At 38.5% G+C, this 21,157-nt stretch overlaps 7 protein-coding genes across 7 annotated transcripts; 3 read left to right on the top strand and 4 right to left on the bottom strand.

The window, feature by feature from the left end:
• Window positions 1–726: 726 nt before the first annotated feature.
• Window positions 727–3,832, top strand: L201_000344 (uncharacterized protein; the record flags this gene model as incomplete). The annotated part of the gene is made up of 7 exons (XM_066216146.1): window positions 727–1,057; window positions 1,122–1,462; window positions 1,546–2,061; window positions 2,120–2,467; window positions 2,533–2,999; window positions 3,062–3,215; window positions 3,290–3,832. 7 exons carry the CDS (start codon window positions 727–729, stop codon window positions 3,830–3,832), a joined length of 2,700 nt encoding a protein of 899 aa, XP_066072243.1.
• A 748-nt stretch (window positions 3,833–4,580) lies between these two features.
• On the bottom strand, window positions 4,581–6,522 carry L201_000343 (uncharacterized protein; the record flags this gene model as incomplete). The annotated part of the gene is made up of 4 exons (XM_066216145.1): window positions 4,581–4,710; window positions 4,800–5,404; window positions 5,484–5,834; window positions 5,905–6,522. 4 exons carry the CDS (start codon window positions 6,520–6,522, stop codon window positions 4,581–4,583), a joined length of 1,704 nt encoding a protein of 567 aa, XP_066072242.1.
• A 976-nt stretch (window positions 6,523–7,498) lies between these two features.
• On the top strand, window positions 7,499–10,422 carry L201_000342 (uncharacterized protein; the record flags this gene model as incomplete). Its single annotated transcript, XM_066216144.1, has 14 exons — window positions 7,499–7,519; window positions 7,622–7,762; window positions 7,851–8,025; window positions 8,091–8,377; window positions 8,440–8,577; window positions 8,636–8,721; window positions 8,777–8,836; window positions 8,894–8,970; window positions 9,025–9,163; window positions 9,226–9,697; window positions 9,758–9,959; window positions 10,029–10,130; window positions 10,197–10,267; window positions 10,330–10,422. 14 exons carry the CDS (start codon window positions 7,499–7,501, stop codon window positions 10,420–10,422), a joined length of 2,064 nt encoding a protein of 687 aa, XP_066072241.1.
• A 241-nt stretch (window positions 10,423–10,663) lies between these two features.
• L201_000341 (uncharacterized protein) lies at window positions 10,664–13,322 on the bottom strand (the record flags this gene model as incomplete). The annotated part of the gene is made up of 2 exons (XM_066216143.1): window positions 10,664–13,141; window positions 13,233–13,322. The coding sequence occupies 2 exons, from the start codon at window positions 13,320–13,322 to the stop codon at window positions 10,664–10,666; spliced, it is 2,568 nt and encodes an 855-aa protein (XP_066072240.1).
• Window positions 13,323–13,930: 608 nt separating this feature from the next.
• L201_000340 (uncharacterized protein) lies at window positions 13,931–15,276 on the bottom strand (the record flags this gene model as incomplete). The annotated part of the gene is made up of 2 exons (XM_066216142.1): window positions 13,931–14,914; window positions 14,995–15,276. 2 exons carry the CDS (start codon window positions 15,274–15,276, stop codon window positions 13,931–13,933), a joined length of 1,266 nt encoding a protein of 421 aa, XP_066072239.1.
• Window positions 15,277–16,270: 994 nt separating this feature from the next.
• Window positions 16,271–18,917, top strand: L201_000339 (uncharacterized protein; the record flags this gene model as incomplete). The annotated part of the gene is made up of 3 exons (XM_066216141.1): window positions 16,271–16,631; window positions 16,708–16,863; window positions 16,942–18,917. The coding sequence occupies 3 exons, from the start codon at window positions 16,271–16,273 to the stop codon at window positions 18,915–18,917; spliced, it is 2,493 nt and encodes an 830-aa protein (XP_066072238.1).
• A 196-nt stretch (window positions 18,918–19,113) lies between these two features.
• On the bottom strand, window positions 19,114–20,784 carry L201_000338 (uncharacterized protein; the record flags this gene model as incomplete). Its single annotated transcript, XM_066216140.1, has 7 exons — window positions 19,114–19,187; window positions 19,271–19,426; window positions 19,566–19,641; window positions 19,726–19,838; window positions 19,906–20,178; window positions 20,268–20,613; window positions 20,749–20,784. 7 exons carry the CDS (start codon window positions 20,782–20,784, stop codon window positions 19,114–19,116), a joined length of 1,074 nt encoding a protein of 357 aa, XP_066072237.1.
• Between the last annotated feature and the right edge of the window lie 373 nt (window positions 20,785–21,157).

The following is a 21,157-nucleotide window of genomic DNA, read 5'->3' as shown; positions in this document are numbered from 1 at the left end:
TCAAGCTTTGACTGCTGCCCCGCAAATGAGATCGACTATGGAACCCTAAACTCATTTTACCCTACATTCCATTATCAGCCAGAGTGCCACACAATCGTAAATACCGAAATCCCGCTAGCTGTATACCACGTTGATCCATACTGTATAGCCTCCCTTCACCTGTATAATTCCGGTTACTACGTTACTCTGTCTATGCAAGAGATGAGGTATTTTATGGGTTAATGTTATTGATTTCATATCATATCTTATCTTTCCATAGAACAGAGATCTTTCCTACTAGGGTAGAGTAATATCGTTGACATTTGCTAAAAAGGTATATCTTAGTTTACTATATCATTATCACGTTGATCATAATAGCTCATCAAATGTTTTTTACTCTTTCTCCTTCCTTTGTTCACGAAATGCGTCAACCACTTCAAAACCACAATTGGATCATTTTACGCGACTTCTTCAATGATATCTCAATTCGATAATGGATCAATCATGGCTGCCAATCCATTGAATCGAATAGAAGAGGTACATCTTCCATCTTCGTGATAAACTTCCGAGACTTCTGCTTTATTGTTTATTTACGGGTAAGTAGTAGTGGTCTCATGAATACGACCTGGGTATACTTTTTAGTAAAAGCCTACGTGACGGCTAGAGGATTATTTGATAATGCTACGGAGGGCTTGATCGGCTTCAAGTGAAATAGGAGTGTCGAACTGATATATGATAATAGTCACCATGGCGAATATAGGCGGATCACGTTCGCGTTCACCTCCACCACCACCACGAGAATATCCACCTGCTGGTGAAAGGGAACATGAAGACAGACCAGGATTCAGTAGAGGTGGATTTGCACCTATACCCCATCGACATTCAGATTTACCTCCAATCCCACCTCCGCCTATCAGGTTTGATAGTAGAGATGATTACGATAGAGGAAGAAGGGATAGAGAGTTCCCAAGAAGAGAATTAGATCCTGATCCAGAAGATAGATATGGCAGAAGAGATTATGATGATTATGATAGAGGTGGTCCAAGAGGTGGTGGTAGTCATTGGGAAGACGATTATGGTAAGCTCAGCATTTCACTGTATTTACTGGGCACAGCTTACGAGGTTGATTTTCGATATTTCAGATAGACCAAAAAGAAGACGTTCACCTTCACCATTAGGTCCATCACATAGACAAAGAATGCATTCACCTTCTCCACCTCCATCACACTTACCACCTCATATGTCTTCACGATATGCCAACAATCTACCAGATCCAGCATCAGTAGAAACCTTATTATCATTCCGTCAATTCGCAGAATGGTTCAGAGCTTCGCATCCTCAAACCGCCAAAGCAGATGAAGAAGAAACTAGAAGACACCGAGAATTGATTGAATCTGGTGATGCCAATGCTTCTGAAGCCAAAGAAAAAGTTGGTATGGCAAAACGTTATGAGAGGTATAGAAGGGAATTTACATCTAGACAAGTGAGTATCCTTCTCAACCACTATGCTGGAGTATACAATCAAAAAGATTGAGCCATCAGTATGCTGACTTCAACTTTACGTAGCTATATGCCTTGTTCCTAACTCACAAAGACTCCATATGGTTCCAAGAGAGATATTCGCATCTTCCTGAATTTGTTGCTTTCCGAAGACGACTAAATCGTCAAGGAAGAGTACCACTGGCCGAGAAACATTTAGAAGACCTCAGATCAGGTGTTTTTGATACAGTCGAGTTCGACATGTCGGAAGCTGAGGGCAAATCAGGAGAAAAGTCTCGTCTGAATGATCACGATGAGCCTGAAGGTCTCGATAGAGCTTTGGGAGATGGAGGAAACTGGAACGGAGGCGATGATACCCTACGAACTGAAATCGCGCCCAAACCAAAACAAGTCTTTGTCAAGACTGCTCCCCCTACAACAAGCCGAAAGGAACTTGAAGAGCTTTTCGCTCGAATACCTGGATTTCAATGGCTTGCTGTTTCCGAGCCTGCTCAAAAGAAATCTTTCCACCGTGTGGCTTGGGCACAATATGGGGATGATGTAGATATCTCGGAAGTCATCAACAAGCTTGACGGGCAGAAGGTAGGCTTGGGACTTTCTTCAACTTCTGATGGTGATCATTGAGCTTACTTTAGCTTAGATCGATGGATTCACTTTCCATATGTCGGTAAATTCTACACCCACTATCGGTAGATTGAGAGTAACACCTCCACTTTCAAACACCTTGAAGAGACTGATACACGACGGAGAAAAAGCAAAAACGTTAGCCATCAAGCTAGAAGAAGAACTCTTAGGCGACGATGAGGAGGATGAAGACAAAATAGAAGCCGAAGGCGAAGCGACTGCTGCTAAAGCTGAAAATGGAGAAAAGAAGGTCGCTGGGTTACGGGAGAAAGTCAGTGATATCGTTGAAGAAACCGTTCAAAGGCTCTTAGAAACAACAGGGTTAGTCGGGGATGATCTTGATGAAGAGAAAAAGTTGCGCAAAGTAAGCCTCATAAATCGCGTTAGCAAACAGAGCATCGCAATCAAGCTGATAGAGATTACCTGTAGTCTCGGATCATCCTTGATCAATGGCTTGCTTACCTTCGACATGGTCTCGCCACGTGTTACTATTGTGTAGCTCCTATGTCTTTTGCCGAAGAATTGCACCGAAAGTGTATTGGTCATATGAGACCTCATCCAAGTACAATCAGTGAAATCGAAGAGAACGCCGGAAACAACGGCGAAAATGTAGAAGTGAATGGTACAGCAAATTTAGCTGAAACACATGATGCTCAAGATAGAGCAGTGGATGAAGGAGATGAAGACCGTGAATTGCGAGAAACTGAACTTCCTACTGAACAGCCTAACAAATCTAATTTAGACTCCCACGGTGCTGGTGGTAAAGAACAAGGAAAGAAGCAATTCTTCCCACAAAAAACTCAGGATGAGAAATGGGCTGAAGGTTTAGACACAAAGATTAAACCTCTGTTGGAAGACGTTGACGTGGCTGAATATGGAGGAAGAGACGTTGAAGCGTGAGTTTGCCCTTATTTTGCATATAGGCCAGGGTTATGCTTAATTCGACTTCGGATCGCAGTGAAACCAAGAAACTCTGCGCGCCATTGATCAAACAAGAAGAAGCTAGTAAATATAGATGTAAAGATTGTAACAAGCTTTTCAGGGCTCCTGAATTTGTTATCAAACATATTCTTGTGAAACATCCTGAAGTCACCAAGGCAAAAATCGATGACGTGAGTATCTATAAGATTATGAGTTCTGTGTATGCACGTCATACTGATGGGGCTGTATTCTCTACCCTTGACAGATTTCTACATTGAACAACTATGTTCTCGATCCACAACATCTTCAACCATCATTATCAACACCTGCAGCCGTTGACGATCGATTATTATCTTCCTTACCAATCGCAAACCCACTATTGATGGCAGTCAACCCATCTACATTACCTAATCCAGCAACAATCTTTGATGGATCCAATCAAGCAGCAGGTGGAGGAGCAAATATGAATATGATGCAACAACAAATGATGATGATGATGCAAATGCAGCAAGCAATGTTAATGGGCAATATGAATGGAGCAATGAATCCAAATATGAACTTTGGGTTCAATAATCAACCATATCAACAACAACAACAAAGAAGTAACGGTGAAGGTATAGGATTAGCAGCTAGAATGGGTGGTTATGCTTCCAATAATAATCATTCTTCGGCATCAAGAGATGGAGGTCAAGGCACTTTACCACTTCCACCTCCAGGTGGTGAAGATCCCAGAGCAAGAAGAGGTAGAGTCAGTTATACTGATTTAGATGAACCTAGTGCAGGTGGTGGTGGTGGATTACCATATTAGATACGAAGATCATTATTAATCAAAAATGTAAAGAGGTATTTGCGTTGGTATGTAGATGAAAATATCTGATTGACATCATTTATGGGGAGCAACGTATAAACACAATAGATCCAATAGGTTGGTTTTGGGTTGTGGCATCATATGATATGTAAATGTTGAAAAGGCATAGGTCAGATGAGGCCTTTAAATGCATGCATTATGATAAGAGAAGAAATGAGTAAATAGCAATTTTTGCAGTGTCAGCGGTCTCCAGCAGAATTGCAAGCTTCTGCCCACAATTCAAGATATATGTTGATTTACATCTTGAAAAATCCGAGCTCCTCATTACCAAACAGACAAAGCTGTGCTCGTCTTTATTTACGGGCATCGTTTAACTTTACACAAATATAGATACTTCAGATGATTTTGGAGTATTGTAGCATATGGTATGTATATATATATACTTAGCATTGTATGTAATCGTCAACTTCAAGACCTGTAACTAGGTGATCGATTGAAGAGGAAATTCCGATGTAGTCTATTTGTATGATTTTGAGATGACGAGAGAAATGGTAGAAACTGATATACATTACATGTTATTTATACAGAATATCAAGAACAATCTATGATCTATGTTATATGTTATGGATATACGTCTTGCTATTGAAGAGTTTAAAATCTAGATAAATCTACTTTCATATTTTAACGTGGTATATTTGAGAAATCAATCCAAAAGAATAGTTTGTCAAAGCTGATTTGCGTATTTTGATTATAATGATAAATCACCTAAACCAAGATTCAAATCTAAACCTAATCCTAAAGAATTACATTCACCTGTAGGTAATCTATCACCTAAACAGATGGATAAACAGAGATTCAAGTTCAAGACGTTTTCAAGGCTATGAAAGGATGAATTGATCAGATAACCAGTTCAGTAATCTTCGCTTATATCTCCGCATTGGAGTAGGAAAGATAGAGAACTACTTACCCTTGTGCACATTTACATTCACCATTAACTTCGACTTGATCAGCTCTACAACACATAGTTTGTTTGAATTCTTCTCCTGGTGAACATTTTAATTGACCTGATGAGGGGTGTGATTGAGGTTGAGCTAATTGGATGACTCGTGGTGGAGGTACAAATGCATCAGCATCATCATTACTGGAATCGCTGTTGTTGTTCCCGCTGTCCCCTTCAGTGGTAGGTGTGGGAGTGGGTGAAGGAGTAGAAGTTGGCACGGCTAAATTATCAATCACGTCCGATGAACTACTTGTAGCAATTGGAGTCGGAGTAACCGAGAAGGAAGAAGAAGTGTAACTCGAAGTTGATGAAGTCATGGACCATGTTGATGTAGTTGGTGAAGGGGGTAAAGGTGTATAACCTGCATTTTGAGCTGGCTGAGAAACAGAATTAACGTTAATATCTCCATCATCAGCATTGGCATTACAGTTTGACATAGTTGTTGTTGACCATTGCGTTTGTGTTTGTGTAGCCCATTGAGTTTGAGTTTCAGTAGCTGTTGAAGTGATTGTTTGCGTTTGTGTTTGGGTAGCCCATACTGTCATTGGCTGAGTTGTAGTTATCATCTCAACCTAAAAGCAAACTCATGTACGATTAGCCGAAGATGCAAAATGGATCTGAATCGCTATAGAAGCAAGATGAAAAACTCACAAAAACTGTAGCAGGTAAAATGATAGTACTTGTACTTGTACTGGTTGTCAAAGCTACATTGTTAGCTTGAATAGGCTGTTCAAGATCTTCAACTTGAGATTGAGGAGTTTGATCAGGTGAAGCTACAGTGACAATTGGTGAAGGTGAGACCGATGAAGTTGGCACATCATTGACCGAAGCTTCGGTTGAAGTAGGTAAAGTATCAATTGTTGTTGGTGGAACAGAGTTGATAACCAAATCAGTTGCTGTATGGACTGCAGCTGCAGCTTGACCAGCCGCGGGAGTAGGTGAAGGTGTTGATTCGGTTGAAACTCTAGGGAAGGGTCTAGCAGCTAAAAATTTTGTACATTTCTAGGGAAATAAACAAAGGTAAAATAAATCAGTACTCTTGCTTTCAAGAAAAGAGGGATAATCGACTTACCCCGTTGGATGAATATCCACCTGGACAAGTGAAACCACCGTCACCATCACAGGTAGGCATTGACCAAGCTGGGTATTCGAATTTCTTACCACCAAACTGTAATTGAGCTTGTACGAAAGTATCTAAACCTTGATTATTAAGATCATCTAAACCTAAATCCAATTGTAATTTAGCATCAATGACAATACCTTTTGATTGTGACCAACAGACACATGGAATGTTATATTGTTTCGAGGACCAATAACCTATGACAGGTCCACAAATTAATTCCTCATTATCATCCGTCAAATCGATATTTAATCCTAATGTTGTATTCAATCCTGATAAATTAAGGTTTGCACCTAAAGTTATATTCAAAGGTCCAGTAATTGATTCAACTGTATCTAATAGTGTATCAATTAATCCACCATTATTGTTATCTTGTCCAGATGGGATATTATTGATTAAGGGTAAATTATCGGTTGTTGAAGTTGGTAAAAGATTATCTTGATGAACTAAAGGTTCGATTATACTGTCTAAAACAGGTAGATTATCAAGTCCTAGTAGAGGTACTGGAACTGGTGCAGCATTGAAAAGAGGTAATAAAGGTAAGAGACAAAGCAAAACTTTGGAAAACATGTTTGAAGGTCTCAGTTACTAAAATGTCTTGCGGTCGCAGAAATAGTTGTAATCGTTTATGGGTATGATTGAGAAAGTAATTTAGCGAAATCGAATGTTTGATTATAATGTAATGATATATCGGTATAGGTAATACAGTTGTTGGATAATACAAGTTGTTATTTAAAGTAATCAATTATAGCTATTGAAAGACAGTATTAGTTGGAAGAAAGGTGGTGACTAGCAACCACAAACAAATTAAAGAATACCACTTGGGTCGAAAGAAGAAAAAAAAATAGTTAATTCGAAAAGAAAGAAAAACAAAACTTGTTGTAGAGAAACGAAAAGGATACGTTAACTTTGATGAGCTTCAATCTTTATATACCATATTACTGGAATACGTGTTGGCCATTTCATGTATAGCCCATAATGATTGTCGAGAGCCAAGAGAGGGCTTACTTAGCTTGATGCTTGTGATCAGTATCGATAGGCATTTCGAAAATAGCCAGACTTGTTTACTTGTTTTCTTGGTTTATCGGGCAGGTTAGTCGGTATTGTTATTGTAGATCTTGCGGAAGTTTTATTTCAGCCCCTTTGGACCTGCTCTAGAATTTGTAACATATTGGTGACAGCACAATCTTCATATGTCATTTGTGTACTAAGTGTCTATAAGCAATACTTGAATGATCACTGAGGCGATGATAATAAAAGAAGGAGAAATAGATGAGGAGAAGTCAACAATTCACGATTCACAATATTAATACACTCCCCTCTTCACGCGACCTGGTATTGAATAAATGTGTACCGTGGGAAAGTGCGCTGAAGCACTAAAGATGACGCGCACAAGCCCCGAACACTCCGCGATAGGGCTTGTCGACCTTGACAATAACACGAAACAGCAATAACATCTCTTGACATTTGTTCCTATTGTGAGCTATAATCGAATCCTTCCAAGTCATATCCTCCTCCTGTCTCTCCTGAACGCTCGCCTTCCATCATGTCTCGTTTCGTTCGATCAGTACGTTCATCCTCCTCCTTCTGCTGCTCCTGCTGCCCCTCTTCCTTTTCCTACTCCTTCCCCATCTCCCTTACTAACACCTTTATCATCTTGAACCTCTAGTCTAAATACCGACACGTATATGGGGCCAAGTCAAAGGTCAATTACGAAAATGCTAAAATCTCAGGTTCAGCTTGGGATACCGATTTAGTCACTGCTGGTGGTAAATATTTAGCTGTCAATTGGCAAGTCTCAGGTGGTGGTGTAAGTACTTATATATCGTTTTGTCTATCTTCTAACCCATCTGAGCACAAAAATTCATTCAAGAGCTAACCTCGCTACCGTATTATAGGCCTTTGCTATCCTTCCTCTATTCTCTCCCGCAACTCCACCTCAACCAGCTGGTTTCCCAACTAAATTACCTGATATCATCCCACTTGCAAGAGGTCATACCGCTCCTGTTCTTGATACAGCTTGGTCGCCTTTTGACGACAACATTGTAGCTTCAGCAGGAGAAGATGGTAAAGGTAAGCTATACCAATGCCAGCCTTCAGAGAAGCGCTACACAAGCTTATTTTGTCTACGTCAATAGTTCTCGTATGGAAAGTTGAAGACTCCTTGTTTGAAGGTTGGGGAGAAGATACATGGGCACCTGTAGATTTGTCACCACAATCCAGATTAAGTGCAGGTGGTAGAAAAGTTGGACAAGTCATTTTCCATCCCACATCATCAAATCTTTTGACAGCTGCCTCAGGTGATCATTTAGTAAGATTGTGGGATATAAGTAAAGGTGATGATTCACCTAAAATTACTTTGAAAGGTCATACAGACTCGATTCAAGGTATAGCATGGAACGCTGTCGGCACTACCCTTGCTACTGTAAGTCAGCTAACCACTTACCGCCTCTGGCATGGTAATATAGCTGACATATTATTTAACAGACTTGTAGAGATAAGAAGATTAGACTTTTCGATCCTAGAGCTGGTACGGATGCAGTTAGAATCACTGACGGTCATCCCGGTGTCAAAGGATCCAGAATTGTCTGGCTAGGTGACAGAGACAGAATTGCTACCACTGGTGTGAGTTGTCTTGTAAATTTCTCCGCGGTACTGTAGCTGACATTTCGATCACGTACAGTTCAGCAGAATGTCTGACAGGCAAGTATCACTTTGGGATACTGCTGGGTTGACCAATCTTGAAACCACTTCTCTCGACTCGAGCGCGTAAGCATCTGCTGATTGCCATTTAGCGATTACATATAGCTGATTTACATCATAGTGGTATCATCATGCCATTCTTTGCTGAAGGAAACGATGTCCTCTTCCTAGCTGGTAAAGGGTAAGCTTGAAACATAGCCATACGATATAGACATTTTCTGACAACATCCTTTGACAGTGACGGTAATATCCGATACTACGAGTTCGAGGGCGATTCACTTCACTTCTTGAATGAATACAAGACTTCAGATCCTCGTAAGCTGTTAATTACACCCCAGGCTTGGGGTTTTAGCTGACCGCTCCCCGTAGAACGTGGTATGACTTTCCTTCCTCGACGAGCTCTCGATGTCAAGGAGAACGAGATTGCTCGTGCATACAAACTTGCTGGTGGTTGTGTGGAACCTTTGAGTTTCATTGTACCTAGAAAAGCCGAATCTTTCCAAGCCGAGTAAGCTCAGTTTTTCAAAGAAGTTGTGTTCTGCTGATCAGCTGACATGTCATGCTCTGTAGTATTTTCCCACCTGCCAATTCAATCGAATCTGCTCAAACTGCTGCTGATTACTTTGACGGCAAATCTGCTCGACCCAAAGTTGTTGACCTTGAAACCCGAGCTACCAGTACCAACACCGCTCCTATTCCTGAGCCGGTCAAATCAGCACCCGCACCCACACCAGCTGCCGCTCCAGCTCCAATTGCTTCCAGCCCTACTCCTGCTGCATCCTCTACCCCTACACCGCCCGCTCCTGAACCTGTGAAAGAGGAAGCAAAGACCGCTCCAGCTCCTACACCTGCTAGTACCGCCAAAGAGATTGATTCCGTTCCAGAAGTCACTGCCAAAGGTTTGGAGATCGAACAACCGGATAGTGATGATGAAAAGGTGGAGGAAAAGAAACCTGAACCTGTAAAAGCTGTCCAAGAGAGTTTTGCTGCATTGAGTGTGAAGGATGAGAAGAAGGAGAATGGCTCCGGTGTCGCTACTGCAGTAAGTAGTTCTGCTAGCTTCTTTTGTCCATCCAATATACTTACTTGGTTCCTTTATCAGCCAACGAATACTCTCCTGATAAAACGTCTCTCTTCTTCTGCTACACTTCCTACTCGAGGTTCACCTCTTTCAGCCGGTTACGATCTTTACTCAGCCGAAGAGAAAGTCATTCCTGCACGTGGAAAAGCCTTGATTGACTTACAAATAAGTATCGCTGTCCCTGAGGGCACTTATGGAAGAGTTGCTCCTCGAAGTGGTCTCGGTAAGTTTACAATCCTCTGTGAACAGCAACTGTAACATATACATTTACTGACTGAACCCAAACATATAGCAAGCAAACACTCTATCGATACCGGAGCAGGTGTCATTGATGCTGATTACCGAGGTCCTGTGATGGTCTTGCTTTTCAACCTTTCAGATGACGATTTTACTGGTAAGTTTCAGCTATCTCATGCGCCAAATGCAACCAAGCTGACGTGAATTTCTCTGTTGTCAACAGTAAAGAAAGGTGATAGAGTTGCTCAATTGATTTTGGAGAAGATTGTATTGGCTGATATTGCCGAAGTGGAGGTGAGTTCAGGAACATGATGGGTTCCAGAGCATTTATATTGATTTCCCGGTACTCGACATAGGATCTTGACGAGACTACACGAGGAGCAGGAGGTTTCGGATCTACAGGTGGATTTGGTCAAGCTATCAAGGATGTAGCTAGTAAGATCCTTTAAGCGATTCCTCAACAGAAAATGCAAGATGTACAGTGTCAGGATTGGATAGATTATACATCTAGATGGAAATAGGCTAAATTGGTTGTTTCATTAATAATTCGAATAAATATGCAAATTCTTGGGAAATGAGGTTATTGTTAAGAAGAGGTTCAATACAACATCATGAACACCTATAGAGTACACTAACATCAAACTACAAGTACTTCCAATGGCAAAACCGATTACACTGATTGAGTTATAACTATTTCGCTGCTATATTTCCGAGATCAGTCAAGGAAAAATTCAGCAATTTAACCCAATAATCTAACCAATCCAGTTTATATCCGATTTTTAATCGTTTTAACCTTCTGATGGCTTTCTTTGCCTCATCATTACTTCCAGCTGACTGATTTAAGGCATCAGATAAAAGGCTAATTATTGATTTTGTTTCTGATTTATATGACAGAAAACCATTAGCTCGATCCGTATACTGATATTTGGATTTAGCAAATTTCATCCTATCCACAAATTTGATTAGCTTTCTAATATTCTGCTTGTGGTCTTGATTCTCTTTTGATAAAGTCCTATTTTTCTGACTAAGTGAATCCTTTTTCGATAACAATTTTTCATTGCAGTCTTTTAACTTAGAATTTAGGTTACCGATTATCAGTCTTGATTTATCTAATTCATCTTTTGAATTATTCAATTGTTTTCGAATCTTAGTTAATTTACGATTTCTTAAATTTCTTCTTTTTTTATCTGTTTTACCACCTTGATCATCGTTGAAAAGATTATTCGTCAATTTGTCTATTCCATTAATTAACTGAATTGCTTCCTGTTCGAATGGTTGATTGATTTCTTGCAATTCACGAATTCTGGCTGCTGAAATGCTATTGGTACTCTGTAATTCAGTAATTGTATTTTGCGATAAAATTCCTTGTGTAAGTAATCGAGAGTTTTCCTCTTTATATCGGAGATTGTCCTCTTCCATCGATTTGATTTTTGGTTCTTGCTCCAGCAAGGTATCTTGTAGTTGATCTGTCTTGCCCTTGATACTGATAATATTTTGGGTAAGTTCTTCTATCTTTCTGTTTTTTTGATTTGTTTCTCTAGTTAATCTATTCTTTTCTTCAGAGATACTCAAATTATTATTTTGAAGTTTATTCATCTCATTTTTTAATTCATTTATCGTTTCTCTACATTGTAATTTTGAATATTGTTCTTTTGACCAAGTTGACTTATCTTTCTCATATTCCCTTTTTACTCTGATCAAATCATCATTTACCTGATTAAATTTCGATAGGATATTTCTATTTTCAGCTTCTGATGAATTGTATTTATCTTTTAGAATATTATATTCCTTTTTCGATTGATTCAATTGTTCCCAACCTATTCTTCTAATTTCATCTTGTTGATTCCTGTCTCTTTTCACTTCATCTTTTAAATCTTTTATAAGTTTTTCATGAATTACATTAACTTTTTGTAATGATTCTTTCGTTTTATCAGATAACATCACATTTTTCTTTAAATGTTCGTTGGTATCCGTTAAATCCTTCATCTTCTCGCCGAATTCAAGATTTTGTTTGATTATACAATCAATATTCGTTGCTTGATTCTTCTGCTGATCATTCAAAAATTGATTTTTTTCTTTCAGATCCATACCTAATTGTTTTAGAATTTCATCCTTTTCATTCATCTTCACATTCAATCTTCTAATCATTTCATCTTTCTCACCAATCTCTTGTACTCCTTTTGTCAATAGCTCAGATTGTTCAGACAAGCATTCATCCTTTTGCTCGATCACTCGATCTTTTCTGAATGATTCTTTAGCGCCATCTTCAATCATTTTATCTTTGATTACTGAATCTGAAGCTAATTGATCAATCCTTTGGTTTGATTGTTTTCTATTCTGTTCAAATTTATTGTATTCAATATTAAATCTCGAAATTGTTTCTGATAATTTTGATTTGTATCCATTTAATTCATTTTGAATTTTTATATTATGCTTGTTGATAATATCTTTTTCAGTATGTAATTGTGCAAGTTGAAAATTCATTTGTTGTATTTGAATTCTTGATGAATCTAATTCATTGGATTTTGTATCTAATAAATTTTCAGCATTTATGACTCTACTTTCTAAATTCCTACAAGAAGTAGTTAAACTTGAATTTTGTGTATGATATTGACGTAAAAGTTGCTGAGCTTGAATGAGTCTCTGTTCACTCAATTTTAATCTATCACTTACTTCTATATATCGTTTATCTTTCTCAGCTTGAATTTGGATGTGATTTTGATCTTGATTGTGATTTTGTGCATTATCAGGGACGCTTGATACGGAACAACAAGGTGTACTTGTGATAGGTGTATGGGGTCGATATCCAGAATACGACATGTTCCCACTTCCGTTGCAATTGCTATTAGGACCCGGTTGTGAGCTTGATGGAAAAGAGGAATCTAGAGACAAAACAGAAACAGATGAAGTTGAATCATTCCTTAAAGGTAATGCTCTTGAGACTACTGATGATCCAAATGGTGAAGCAGTTTGTGATCTACTATTTCTATCGGGAGTATTTAACAAACTTGCTATACTTCCTGAAGGCGATATACCGAATTTTGCAGAAATTGATCTTGTTATCATCCGATTAGGTGTGATGTTTATTGGTGGAGTAGATTGACATCGCTGTGGTGTGTTGTTCTTCATGTTTTCAAGTGTTTGAGATCTGGCTCTTGTGAGGGGTGTCTGATAAAAGTGTATAAGGATAAATGGGGTTATCCAGTATTCATTGATATAAGCGACAACTTAGTTTGTCGTATTCTTGAAATCTGCTTACAGAATTTGACATATCCATAGAACCAATTCTTCTTCTCTTAGCTCCAACATTCACCACATCTCTGTTGGTATTACTTGGTTGATTGTTCATATTGTTCATTTGATCAATGGTAAGATAACCGGTTATATATGTGTTACTATGATGATTGTTTACATGGAAACCGTGATGAGGGTATTTAGGATCGTATTTCATGATTCTCTTTTCGAAAGATCAGTCATAAGGTTGAAATATCCATTTTCACTCGAATGAATATACAAGTAAACCGATCAAAAATTGTATCGCTTTTTTCGATTAAACAGCTCTTTCTTGACGACGAAAATCTTCTTTTCATCTATTTCATCAATGCATCAGTATCTTGGGTGTTTCAAATTGTATACCTAAAACTCTATTGAAAATTTTCCTTCAAAAGGATCAAAGCGAAAGACAAGGGTTAGAATGATGGTTAGGAGATTTTATGTTTCAACAACCATATCGAATCAGGGTACTCTGAATAACAGCTTGGACCTCGTTTCGGAATTTTTAGTTCACTGTTTGAAAGGACATCCTTGCTCAACAAGAGAGGTTGCTTGGTGTCTTGACATGCAGGACTTTACATGCTATATGCATGACATATACTTCCTGAAATGTGATATGTCATTACGATATACCAGCAACTAATTCCGTCAAATTGAGGTGGAGCTTTCTTCTTACAATGGCATCTACCAGCCCTCCTCTACAAGCTGGTCCTTACTTTCGAGGTGTGAAACTTTCTCCTTTAATTGAGTATTCTCTTGTTGTAGGATCTTTACCATAACTTCTGCTCTTTCAACATAATCGATCTGGATTTGAGATTTCTTCAATTCAGCTTGTGAATTGGCAAGCTTAGCCTCAAGGGATTGAACTTTTCTTTCAAGTTTTTGTATTTCCTCTTGTAAATTCACATTCATGTATGAGTTAGTTGTGGGTGAAACCGAGTTGAACGAGCTTGAACGATTTTGTGAAAGAGGTATTTTGTTGGGGTTTCGGTGTTGCGAAATTGTTAATCCATCTTGTGAAATGCGATCGGCGAGTGGGACCGCTTCAGAGGTTGATCTTTGCTTTGGAGCTGTTGGTGTAGCCTTTCTAGCATTGGGCTTGGAAATTGAGCGGTGAGTCTTGGATGGAGCTCTAGATACTTCAGAACCAGAATTAGTAGATTGTGGCAAGGCAGTCGGTCCACCCGAATATTTGAGGTGGCCGAAAGAATCGACATGATTCTGGTATGAGCTGGGATACTTGTCATGGTAGAGGGAATGATCCCATATCTTTTCCGACTTTTTGGCGGTATTGTCCGAAACTGATCGATTGATCTGGTCCATTCGGAGTGTATGAGTCGGTGGTTGTGGTGAGCTGTTGTCATCGGGTATTACAGGTACGAAATCGCTGTTTGTCCCATTTTGCTTGTTTCTATCTTTGGGACATGGACGGATTGGCCTTTGATCGGGAGCATTGATACTGCTGAGAGGGACAATATTGATAACCCGATCTTGTAAATCTGTATTTTGCGATCTGTCCTGTGAATCTTGAGAACCGTTTCCAACACGAGTGTCGACATTGACAAGTAGATCTGCTGAATTTAGAAGTGATTTCTCCGGTAATGAATCAGAGTTAGTGACAGTGCTGGAAGGTATCGAAGGTATTTTCGACTCAAGGTGAATGTCAATCTATGTATTGATTTGATGAAAGAGAGAATTAGCTTGCTACTCCATATTCACACTCGACCTGACGTGAACGAGAAATTTACATGAGTTGTCTCGTCTAATTTCAACTTTTTCTCCTTGTACACTTTCTCCGTATAATCACTCTCATCATCTTCATCTCTCAATCTCTTTTTGGTATTAGGGATTTGTTGAGGAGTTAAGACGATTTCTTGGGTGATGCTAGAAGGGTGATTAATAGCTATATGAAACGGTGAATCGGCTGGTACATCGTATAGCATTTCTCCCTCTTCAGGCTCTATACCAAGTTCATGGTAATCACCATATATAAGTGAGTTCTGATGAATATCATCGGGATCTAATTCCATGTTCCAGGCTTGATTTATGGTGATTCAAATTCAATCTAAATATCGAAAATCGGATTCAACACGAAGACATGAGTAAGGGGCATCTACATATATTACCAAAGAGAGGTAATGACTGACATTTTAAATGAAGCCTGTTGTTTACTTCGTTTGTGAAATCTGATGGTAACATGAAATCCACTCACCATCAAAATCAAAATTAAAGTTCAATATACAACAGTAATGCTGTGAAAGGCCGAATAAATAGATTTGATCGGAAGGCGCAAAACCCCAGATTAGATGTTTTTATCTTTGTTTATTTCTATGTTGATGGTCTAAAGTTTGATCATCAGCTTATCAATTATCCTAGTCTAGTAAACCTTAATTGTAGTCAAAGGAATATCATAAGCTACAGTAGCTGCTGTCTTTGATACCGGCCGGTTATTTATTGAGATTTTCACTTAAGTAGCCAAATCTGCCACATTCAAAATCAAGGTAAACCACAATTGGTACTATATAGTGCAGTTGTTCTACGTTGGTCTGGCCTACACGCTCAGTCCTGTCAAGCTGAGTCAACTCTGATACGATAGAAGATGATTGTGCTAAAATAATATACGGAACTTGTGAACTCTAAATTCGTGAAAGCGGGAGCAATGAAGGTCCTTTCATATTTAGCGTATTCTGCTACATCAAATATACACACAAACACAATATGATCATCAAAATTCTCCCTCTCGACATAAACAAGAGATTTTAGCCGATAATCTCAGTACAACTTTTCATTCTCGAGATAATAGATGCATATAATCAGTATTTTGACTGATTTTCCTGTTTCTCTTGTCATTTTCAATTTTTATGGATAAAAAGCTTACCTCAGCTCAAATCGCACTTCATTCTTCAAGTCCAGCTTGCGCCTACGTCTCTTCCCTGTCTCTATACCACGATAGCTACAGCTTTCACATCACCAATTTGGATAGGTGGAGTTGCCTTTAGTACCCCTCTTTCAGCTAGACTAAGCATGTCACCTGCTTCAGGAAGAAAGCGGTATCATCCAAGTCCTCCGTCAAGGTTTCGCGCACGACCTCCTTATTCCTACTCAAACCGTCCGATCGACTCTTGGCGTTCCACACCTCATGATTTACCATCCTCAAGACGTTCTCCCTCTCCAAGACGCCCGGGGCCTCAAGAAGTCCCAACAGGACCTAGAAAGTTTAGAAGGTGCGAAGACGTTCCGGTTAATGACATCCAGTTTTCCAGGTATAGATCGCCACCTCTTCATAATGGGTCTAGAAATCATATAGAAAAGCCTGGACAGGATCAAGAGATAGTGGGAGCAAGACCTCAAATGGAAGATTTTGCTCCTCGGAAGAGACGAACTGGTTAGTGCGAAGTTCGAGCGGCGTTCATTCGATTCCTTCTTCTATACTCTTGCACCCAGCTAATACTTGTCTTTAGTCAATGCAGAATCCTTCTTTGACGATGACCCAGTCGCTTCTTCTTCTAATTTCACAAGTTCAGCAGTCAAGCTCGAAGTGACGGTAGACCGTCCTTCTTACGATATGGCAATTGATATAGGAAATTTCGGTACTGACACCAGCTGCTTGGATTTTGGTAGGTGTATACAATGAAGAAATATATCGTAATAATTTCACAAATAAAGCTGACGAATAATCCACTTCTTCTCTTCAGCCCGAAGCTACAAGCCTGAGGCCACACCCAAACAAGAGGTTGAACCTCATAAAAATCCGTCAAAGCAAGATCTGTTTGACTTCCGGATTACTCAAATTACCAATCTCCTGTATTCGGCTGGTTTCTCCGGGAACAACTTTCTGAAATCATACCTAATCAGAGGAGACAAAAATGCCCTTGATGGTTTCGAGAAGGAAGCAATAGGTCTACAACAAGCTGATCTTATCAGTAAAGAATTGATAAGCAATCTGAGAGGACAGGTTTCCGCTGCAAATACCATAATGCAGGATTCAAGGGTAAATACAAGAAGACTTGAATTGATGTCTTCAGTATCAAAGGAAAAATATAAGAAAGCTGAAATAGTCTTGGAACAAAGAGCGGAAAAAATCGTTCTTCTCAACAAAAATCTTAAAGAAGCAAAAGCTCAGCATGAAAAGGAGATTGGTAATTGGAAAGATCAAAGCCACCGTTTACTGAAAGATAAGGACTTTTTGTCTGAAGAAAAAGCTGCATTGTTAGAAGAAGGTAATTTGATGGAGATAGAATTGGTTAATTTAAAGAAGAATCAGGCATCGCACCAAAACCAGTTACTGTTGAAAGATATCGTCCAGCGACAGTTAGAGGATGAACTGTATTGCGTCAAAACCGAAAAAGTTGCTTTGGAAGCTCTTCATCAAACACTCTCTGAACATTCTGTATCTGAAATACGCAAGCTGAAGCAACAAATTTCACAGCTCCAAGATGAATCGAATAAAAGTAGATCTGATTTATTTGAACAGCGCCTCAAAGCGGTAACTGAAGAACGTGATGATGTTAGAATCAAATTGGATCTTGCTCAGGCATCTGAAACACAATATATGAATGACAATCGAAATCTCGCATCGAAAAAAATCGAATTAGAATCTCAACTATTACAACAGGTAGCGCAAAATCAACTTACTACCGCTACTAGTCAAGGGAAGATAGCTATCGCCACAGCCGAATCTGACAACCTGAAAGAAGCAATGCGTACTCTCCAGAGTGATTTACATGATTTGGAGGAATTGAATAAAGCTGCCAATGATTCTTTAGATAGTTGGATGGAGAAATTCCATAACAGTGAAATAGTCAAATCTGTATTGACTAAGCAATTGGCTAATTTGGAGAAAGCACTAGCTATGCGAGGTCAAGTTTGCGACTCTTGTACAAAAGTGGAGAAAGATACACAGTCTCATTCTCACATAGACACTTTGAAAGAAAATGAGTCTTCACTTAAAACCAAAATACGTTCTTTGGAGAACGCTAATAAAGATTTGAGATCAAAATCGAATTTGAAGAAAAAGACAAGCCCTTCACCAGTTCCAGAAAACACATTGATCTCATCATTGAAACAACGTCTCAGTCAAGCAAATGAGAGAATCACTAATTTACGACTTGAACTTGCTTCGAAAGAAGAATTAATTGAAAAGAATAAGGATTTGAAGAAAAGTTTGAATAGTAGAATTGATTCAATAGAAAAAATGAATAAAGATAAAGATCGTCAAATTAATAATGGTAAACAAAAGATCAAAGAGCTTTTAGAAAAGTTAAATTTGGAAAAGAATACATCAAAGGTTAATTTAGAGAAGAAAGATGATTTGATTAAATCATTGACTGAAAATATGGAAAATTTTCAAAAAACATTAGATGACTTGCAATTAATGAATCAGCATTCAACTACTTATACTCAGGGTGAATGTAAAAGTAAATTAGTACAACTAGAAAATCATATTTCGAGAATGATTAATATTAGGAAACATTTTTATGATGATATTTCAGCAAGATGTAAATATTTGGAATCTAGGAAATCAAATATTCGAGAATTATCTTTTAATGAGAAAAATCAGATTGAACAAACTTTGATTGAACTGGAGAGATTTCTGAACAGGTTAAAAGATATGGAAAAGGAAGAAACCGAAATAAATGGTTTGATGTGTACTCTGAAGAAGGAAATATGAAGATGATGTTAAATGACAAGCGTAGTTCGTAGTTCGTAGTTGTTTGTTTATCAGAATCTGGTAACGTTTTCAATATTTAAGTAACTTTTCGATACATTGATGTTGTAATTATATCAGGTTTACAAACAACTTTCAATACCTGTACATGTTTTCTGTTTGGTGGCTAAGTGAACGAAATAGTCTACAACTTCTATCTCTAATTCAAACCTTGCTTTTCAAGTTCGAAGAATTTAGTATAAAGGTCCTTGATAGTTTCATCTTTGGGTCGGACTATTGTATAATCAAGAATACTGCATCAGCATATCGTACTTGCATACACTACTGAGTATACCTGTTAGGGTGCGTTGACTCACATTCAATACCAAGTTCATTCTTGATTTTATCGTTCTTTAAGGTATATGTACCAGGATCCACATATGCGTATTTACCTGGTGTTCCGACAGCGAATCTTTCAGCTTGTTCAGGGAGAAGTTCTCTGGCCCTATCAGCAAACTCTTGGAAATCCCATGCTATGAGAAAAAAAAAACGGAGTTCAGTCAGCCATATACCAGCATAAGAACCGGAGATGAAATGAGGTTCAGAGAGAAGATAAGGTCCAACAAAGAAAAATGATTGTGTGAATTTATACAGTAAAGTTCGAAAACTTACGTCCTGCAGATGTGATGAATCTACCTTGAGCATGTCTAATAACGGCTTGATAATGTGCTTCAGCAGCATCTCGTACCTATGAGTAGTTAGATTACGATGATCAGCAAGTTGAATCCCAATTTCAAGATTGCTGGATAGGATGCATGTGACGAAGACTTACATCAACATAATATGTGAAGAGAGTGGGGTATACAGGTGAATTTTTACCTTTTGAAAGGGCATACAGAATTTCGGTTGACATACCACCATTACTGAGTGATGAAAGAGGTTGTACTGAGATACGATATAACAAATTAGTATCTTGTCATATAACTGCTGCTCATAGTGAAAGAAGACTCACTTGGTGGACCAAAGATCATGACACAATTCATAACGGCCAAAGACCATTCAGCACCGTTCTTCTTAGCTTCCTTTTGAGCTTCCCAAGCTGAAAGTTCGGCATATTTCTTTCCAGCCATATAGAAAAGTGATCCATTATCGAAAGTATCACTTGGGTTGACACCAGTCTCAACGATCTTATCCATATCTTCAAGTGTGTAAGGGTTCCAATCATCTTCAGTTAAAACTAAACCTTTTTGGGTATGTGGGTGTGCTTTATGGTAGCCGACTGAGCCTGGAATATGAGAAGAATTTAGATGTTAGCCCTCAAGTGTTAAGGCAATTTGGGGGAAAGGAGTTAGAGGGTAAGATAAGATGACTTACCATAAGTTCCAGTAACAACGACAGATTTTACAGATTTCTCTTTTGCTGCAGCATCAAGTACAGTTGTTGTACCTTTTTGAGCGGGAGCTAAATGAGTTTCTCTAAATTCTTCACCACCAAATTCAACAGGTGAAGCAGTGTGTACAACTGCATCAACACCTTTTATAGCTTCTGAGTAATCACCATTTTCTAATGATCCTGTAACGTATAATTCTAATTTACCTGAATCGATATATTGTTTATATTCAGGTATTCTCAATACATCTTCTTTTTTGGATGATGATCGTAATGTACCTCTGACTGTCCATCCGTGTCGAAGAAAGTTTTCTGCTACGTGAGCAGCGAGCTGAAAAAGAATTATAAGGTAATATAAGCATGAGGTCGTATAAACAAAAAAGTTAATTTTAGATTGTATAGGATTGTGGAAAGTGCGATCTATGAGCCAGGAAAAAATAAGGTCAGAAGATGAGATAACACTTACAAATCCTGTAATACCAGTAAGAAGAACGGTAGGCATATTGATATGATAAGATTGAAGTTTAGGAATTTCGATAAAGTGGTTTGTGATAGTGTTCGTTTGAATTGTTGTGTTGTGATTGAGATTATAATTGATGGGAAAGATACAACGCAAATTGTGATGTTGAAGTCTCTGATATTTATACACGAATTCTTTTCACTCCTCCACACCATCGTTTCTTTGAAACCAAATACGTCCTCCCTCCACCATCCACTTTTCGTTAAAATAGACATTATATTCCTCCACTTTTGTAAGCTTATCTTTTAGCCAAGGAAAACAATTACGTACAAATGTAATCGGAATATAAAATGTTTACTTCCGATGACGCAAATCCAATTAAAACAAGCTTCTTTTGAGCGAGCTATCTTGCTTA

The sequence above is a fragment of the Kwoniella dendrophila genome, chromosome 1, assembly GCF_036810415.1.
Source record: "Kwoniella dendrophila CBS 6074 chromosome 1, complete sequence".
NCBI classification, from domain to species: domain Eukaryota; kingdom Fungi; phylum Basidiomycota; class Tremellomycetes; order Tremellales; family Cryptococcaceae; genus Kwoniella; species Kwoniella dendrophila.
Note: the sequence above shows the minus strand (reverse complement) of the source record. Positions and strands in the feature narration are given on the sequence as shown.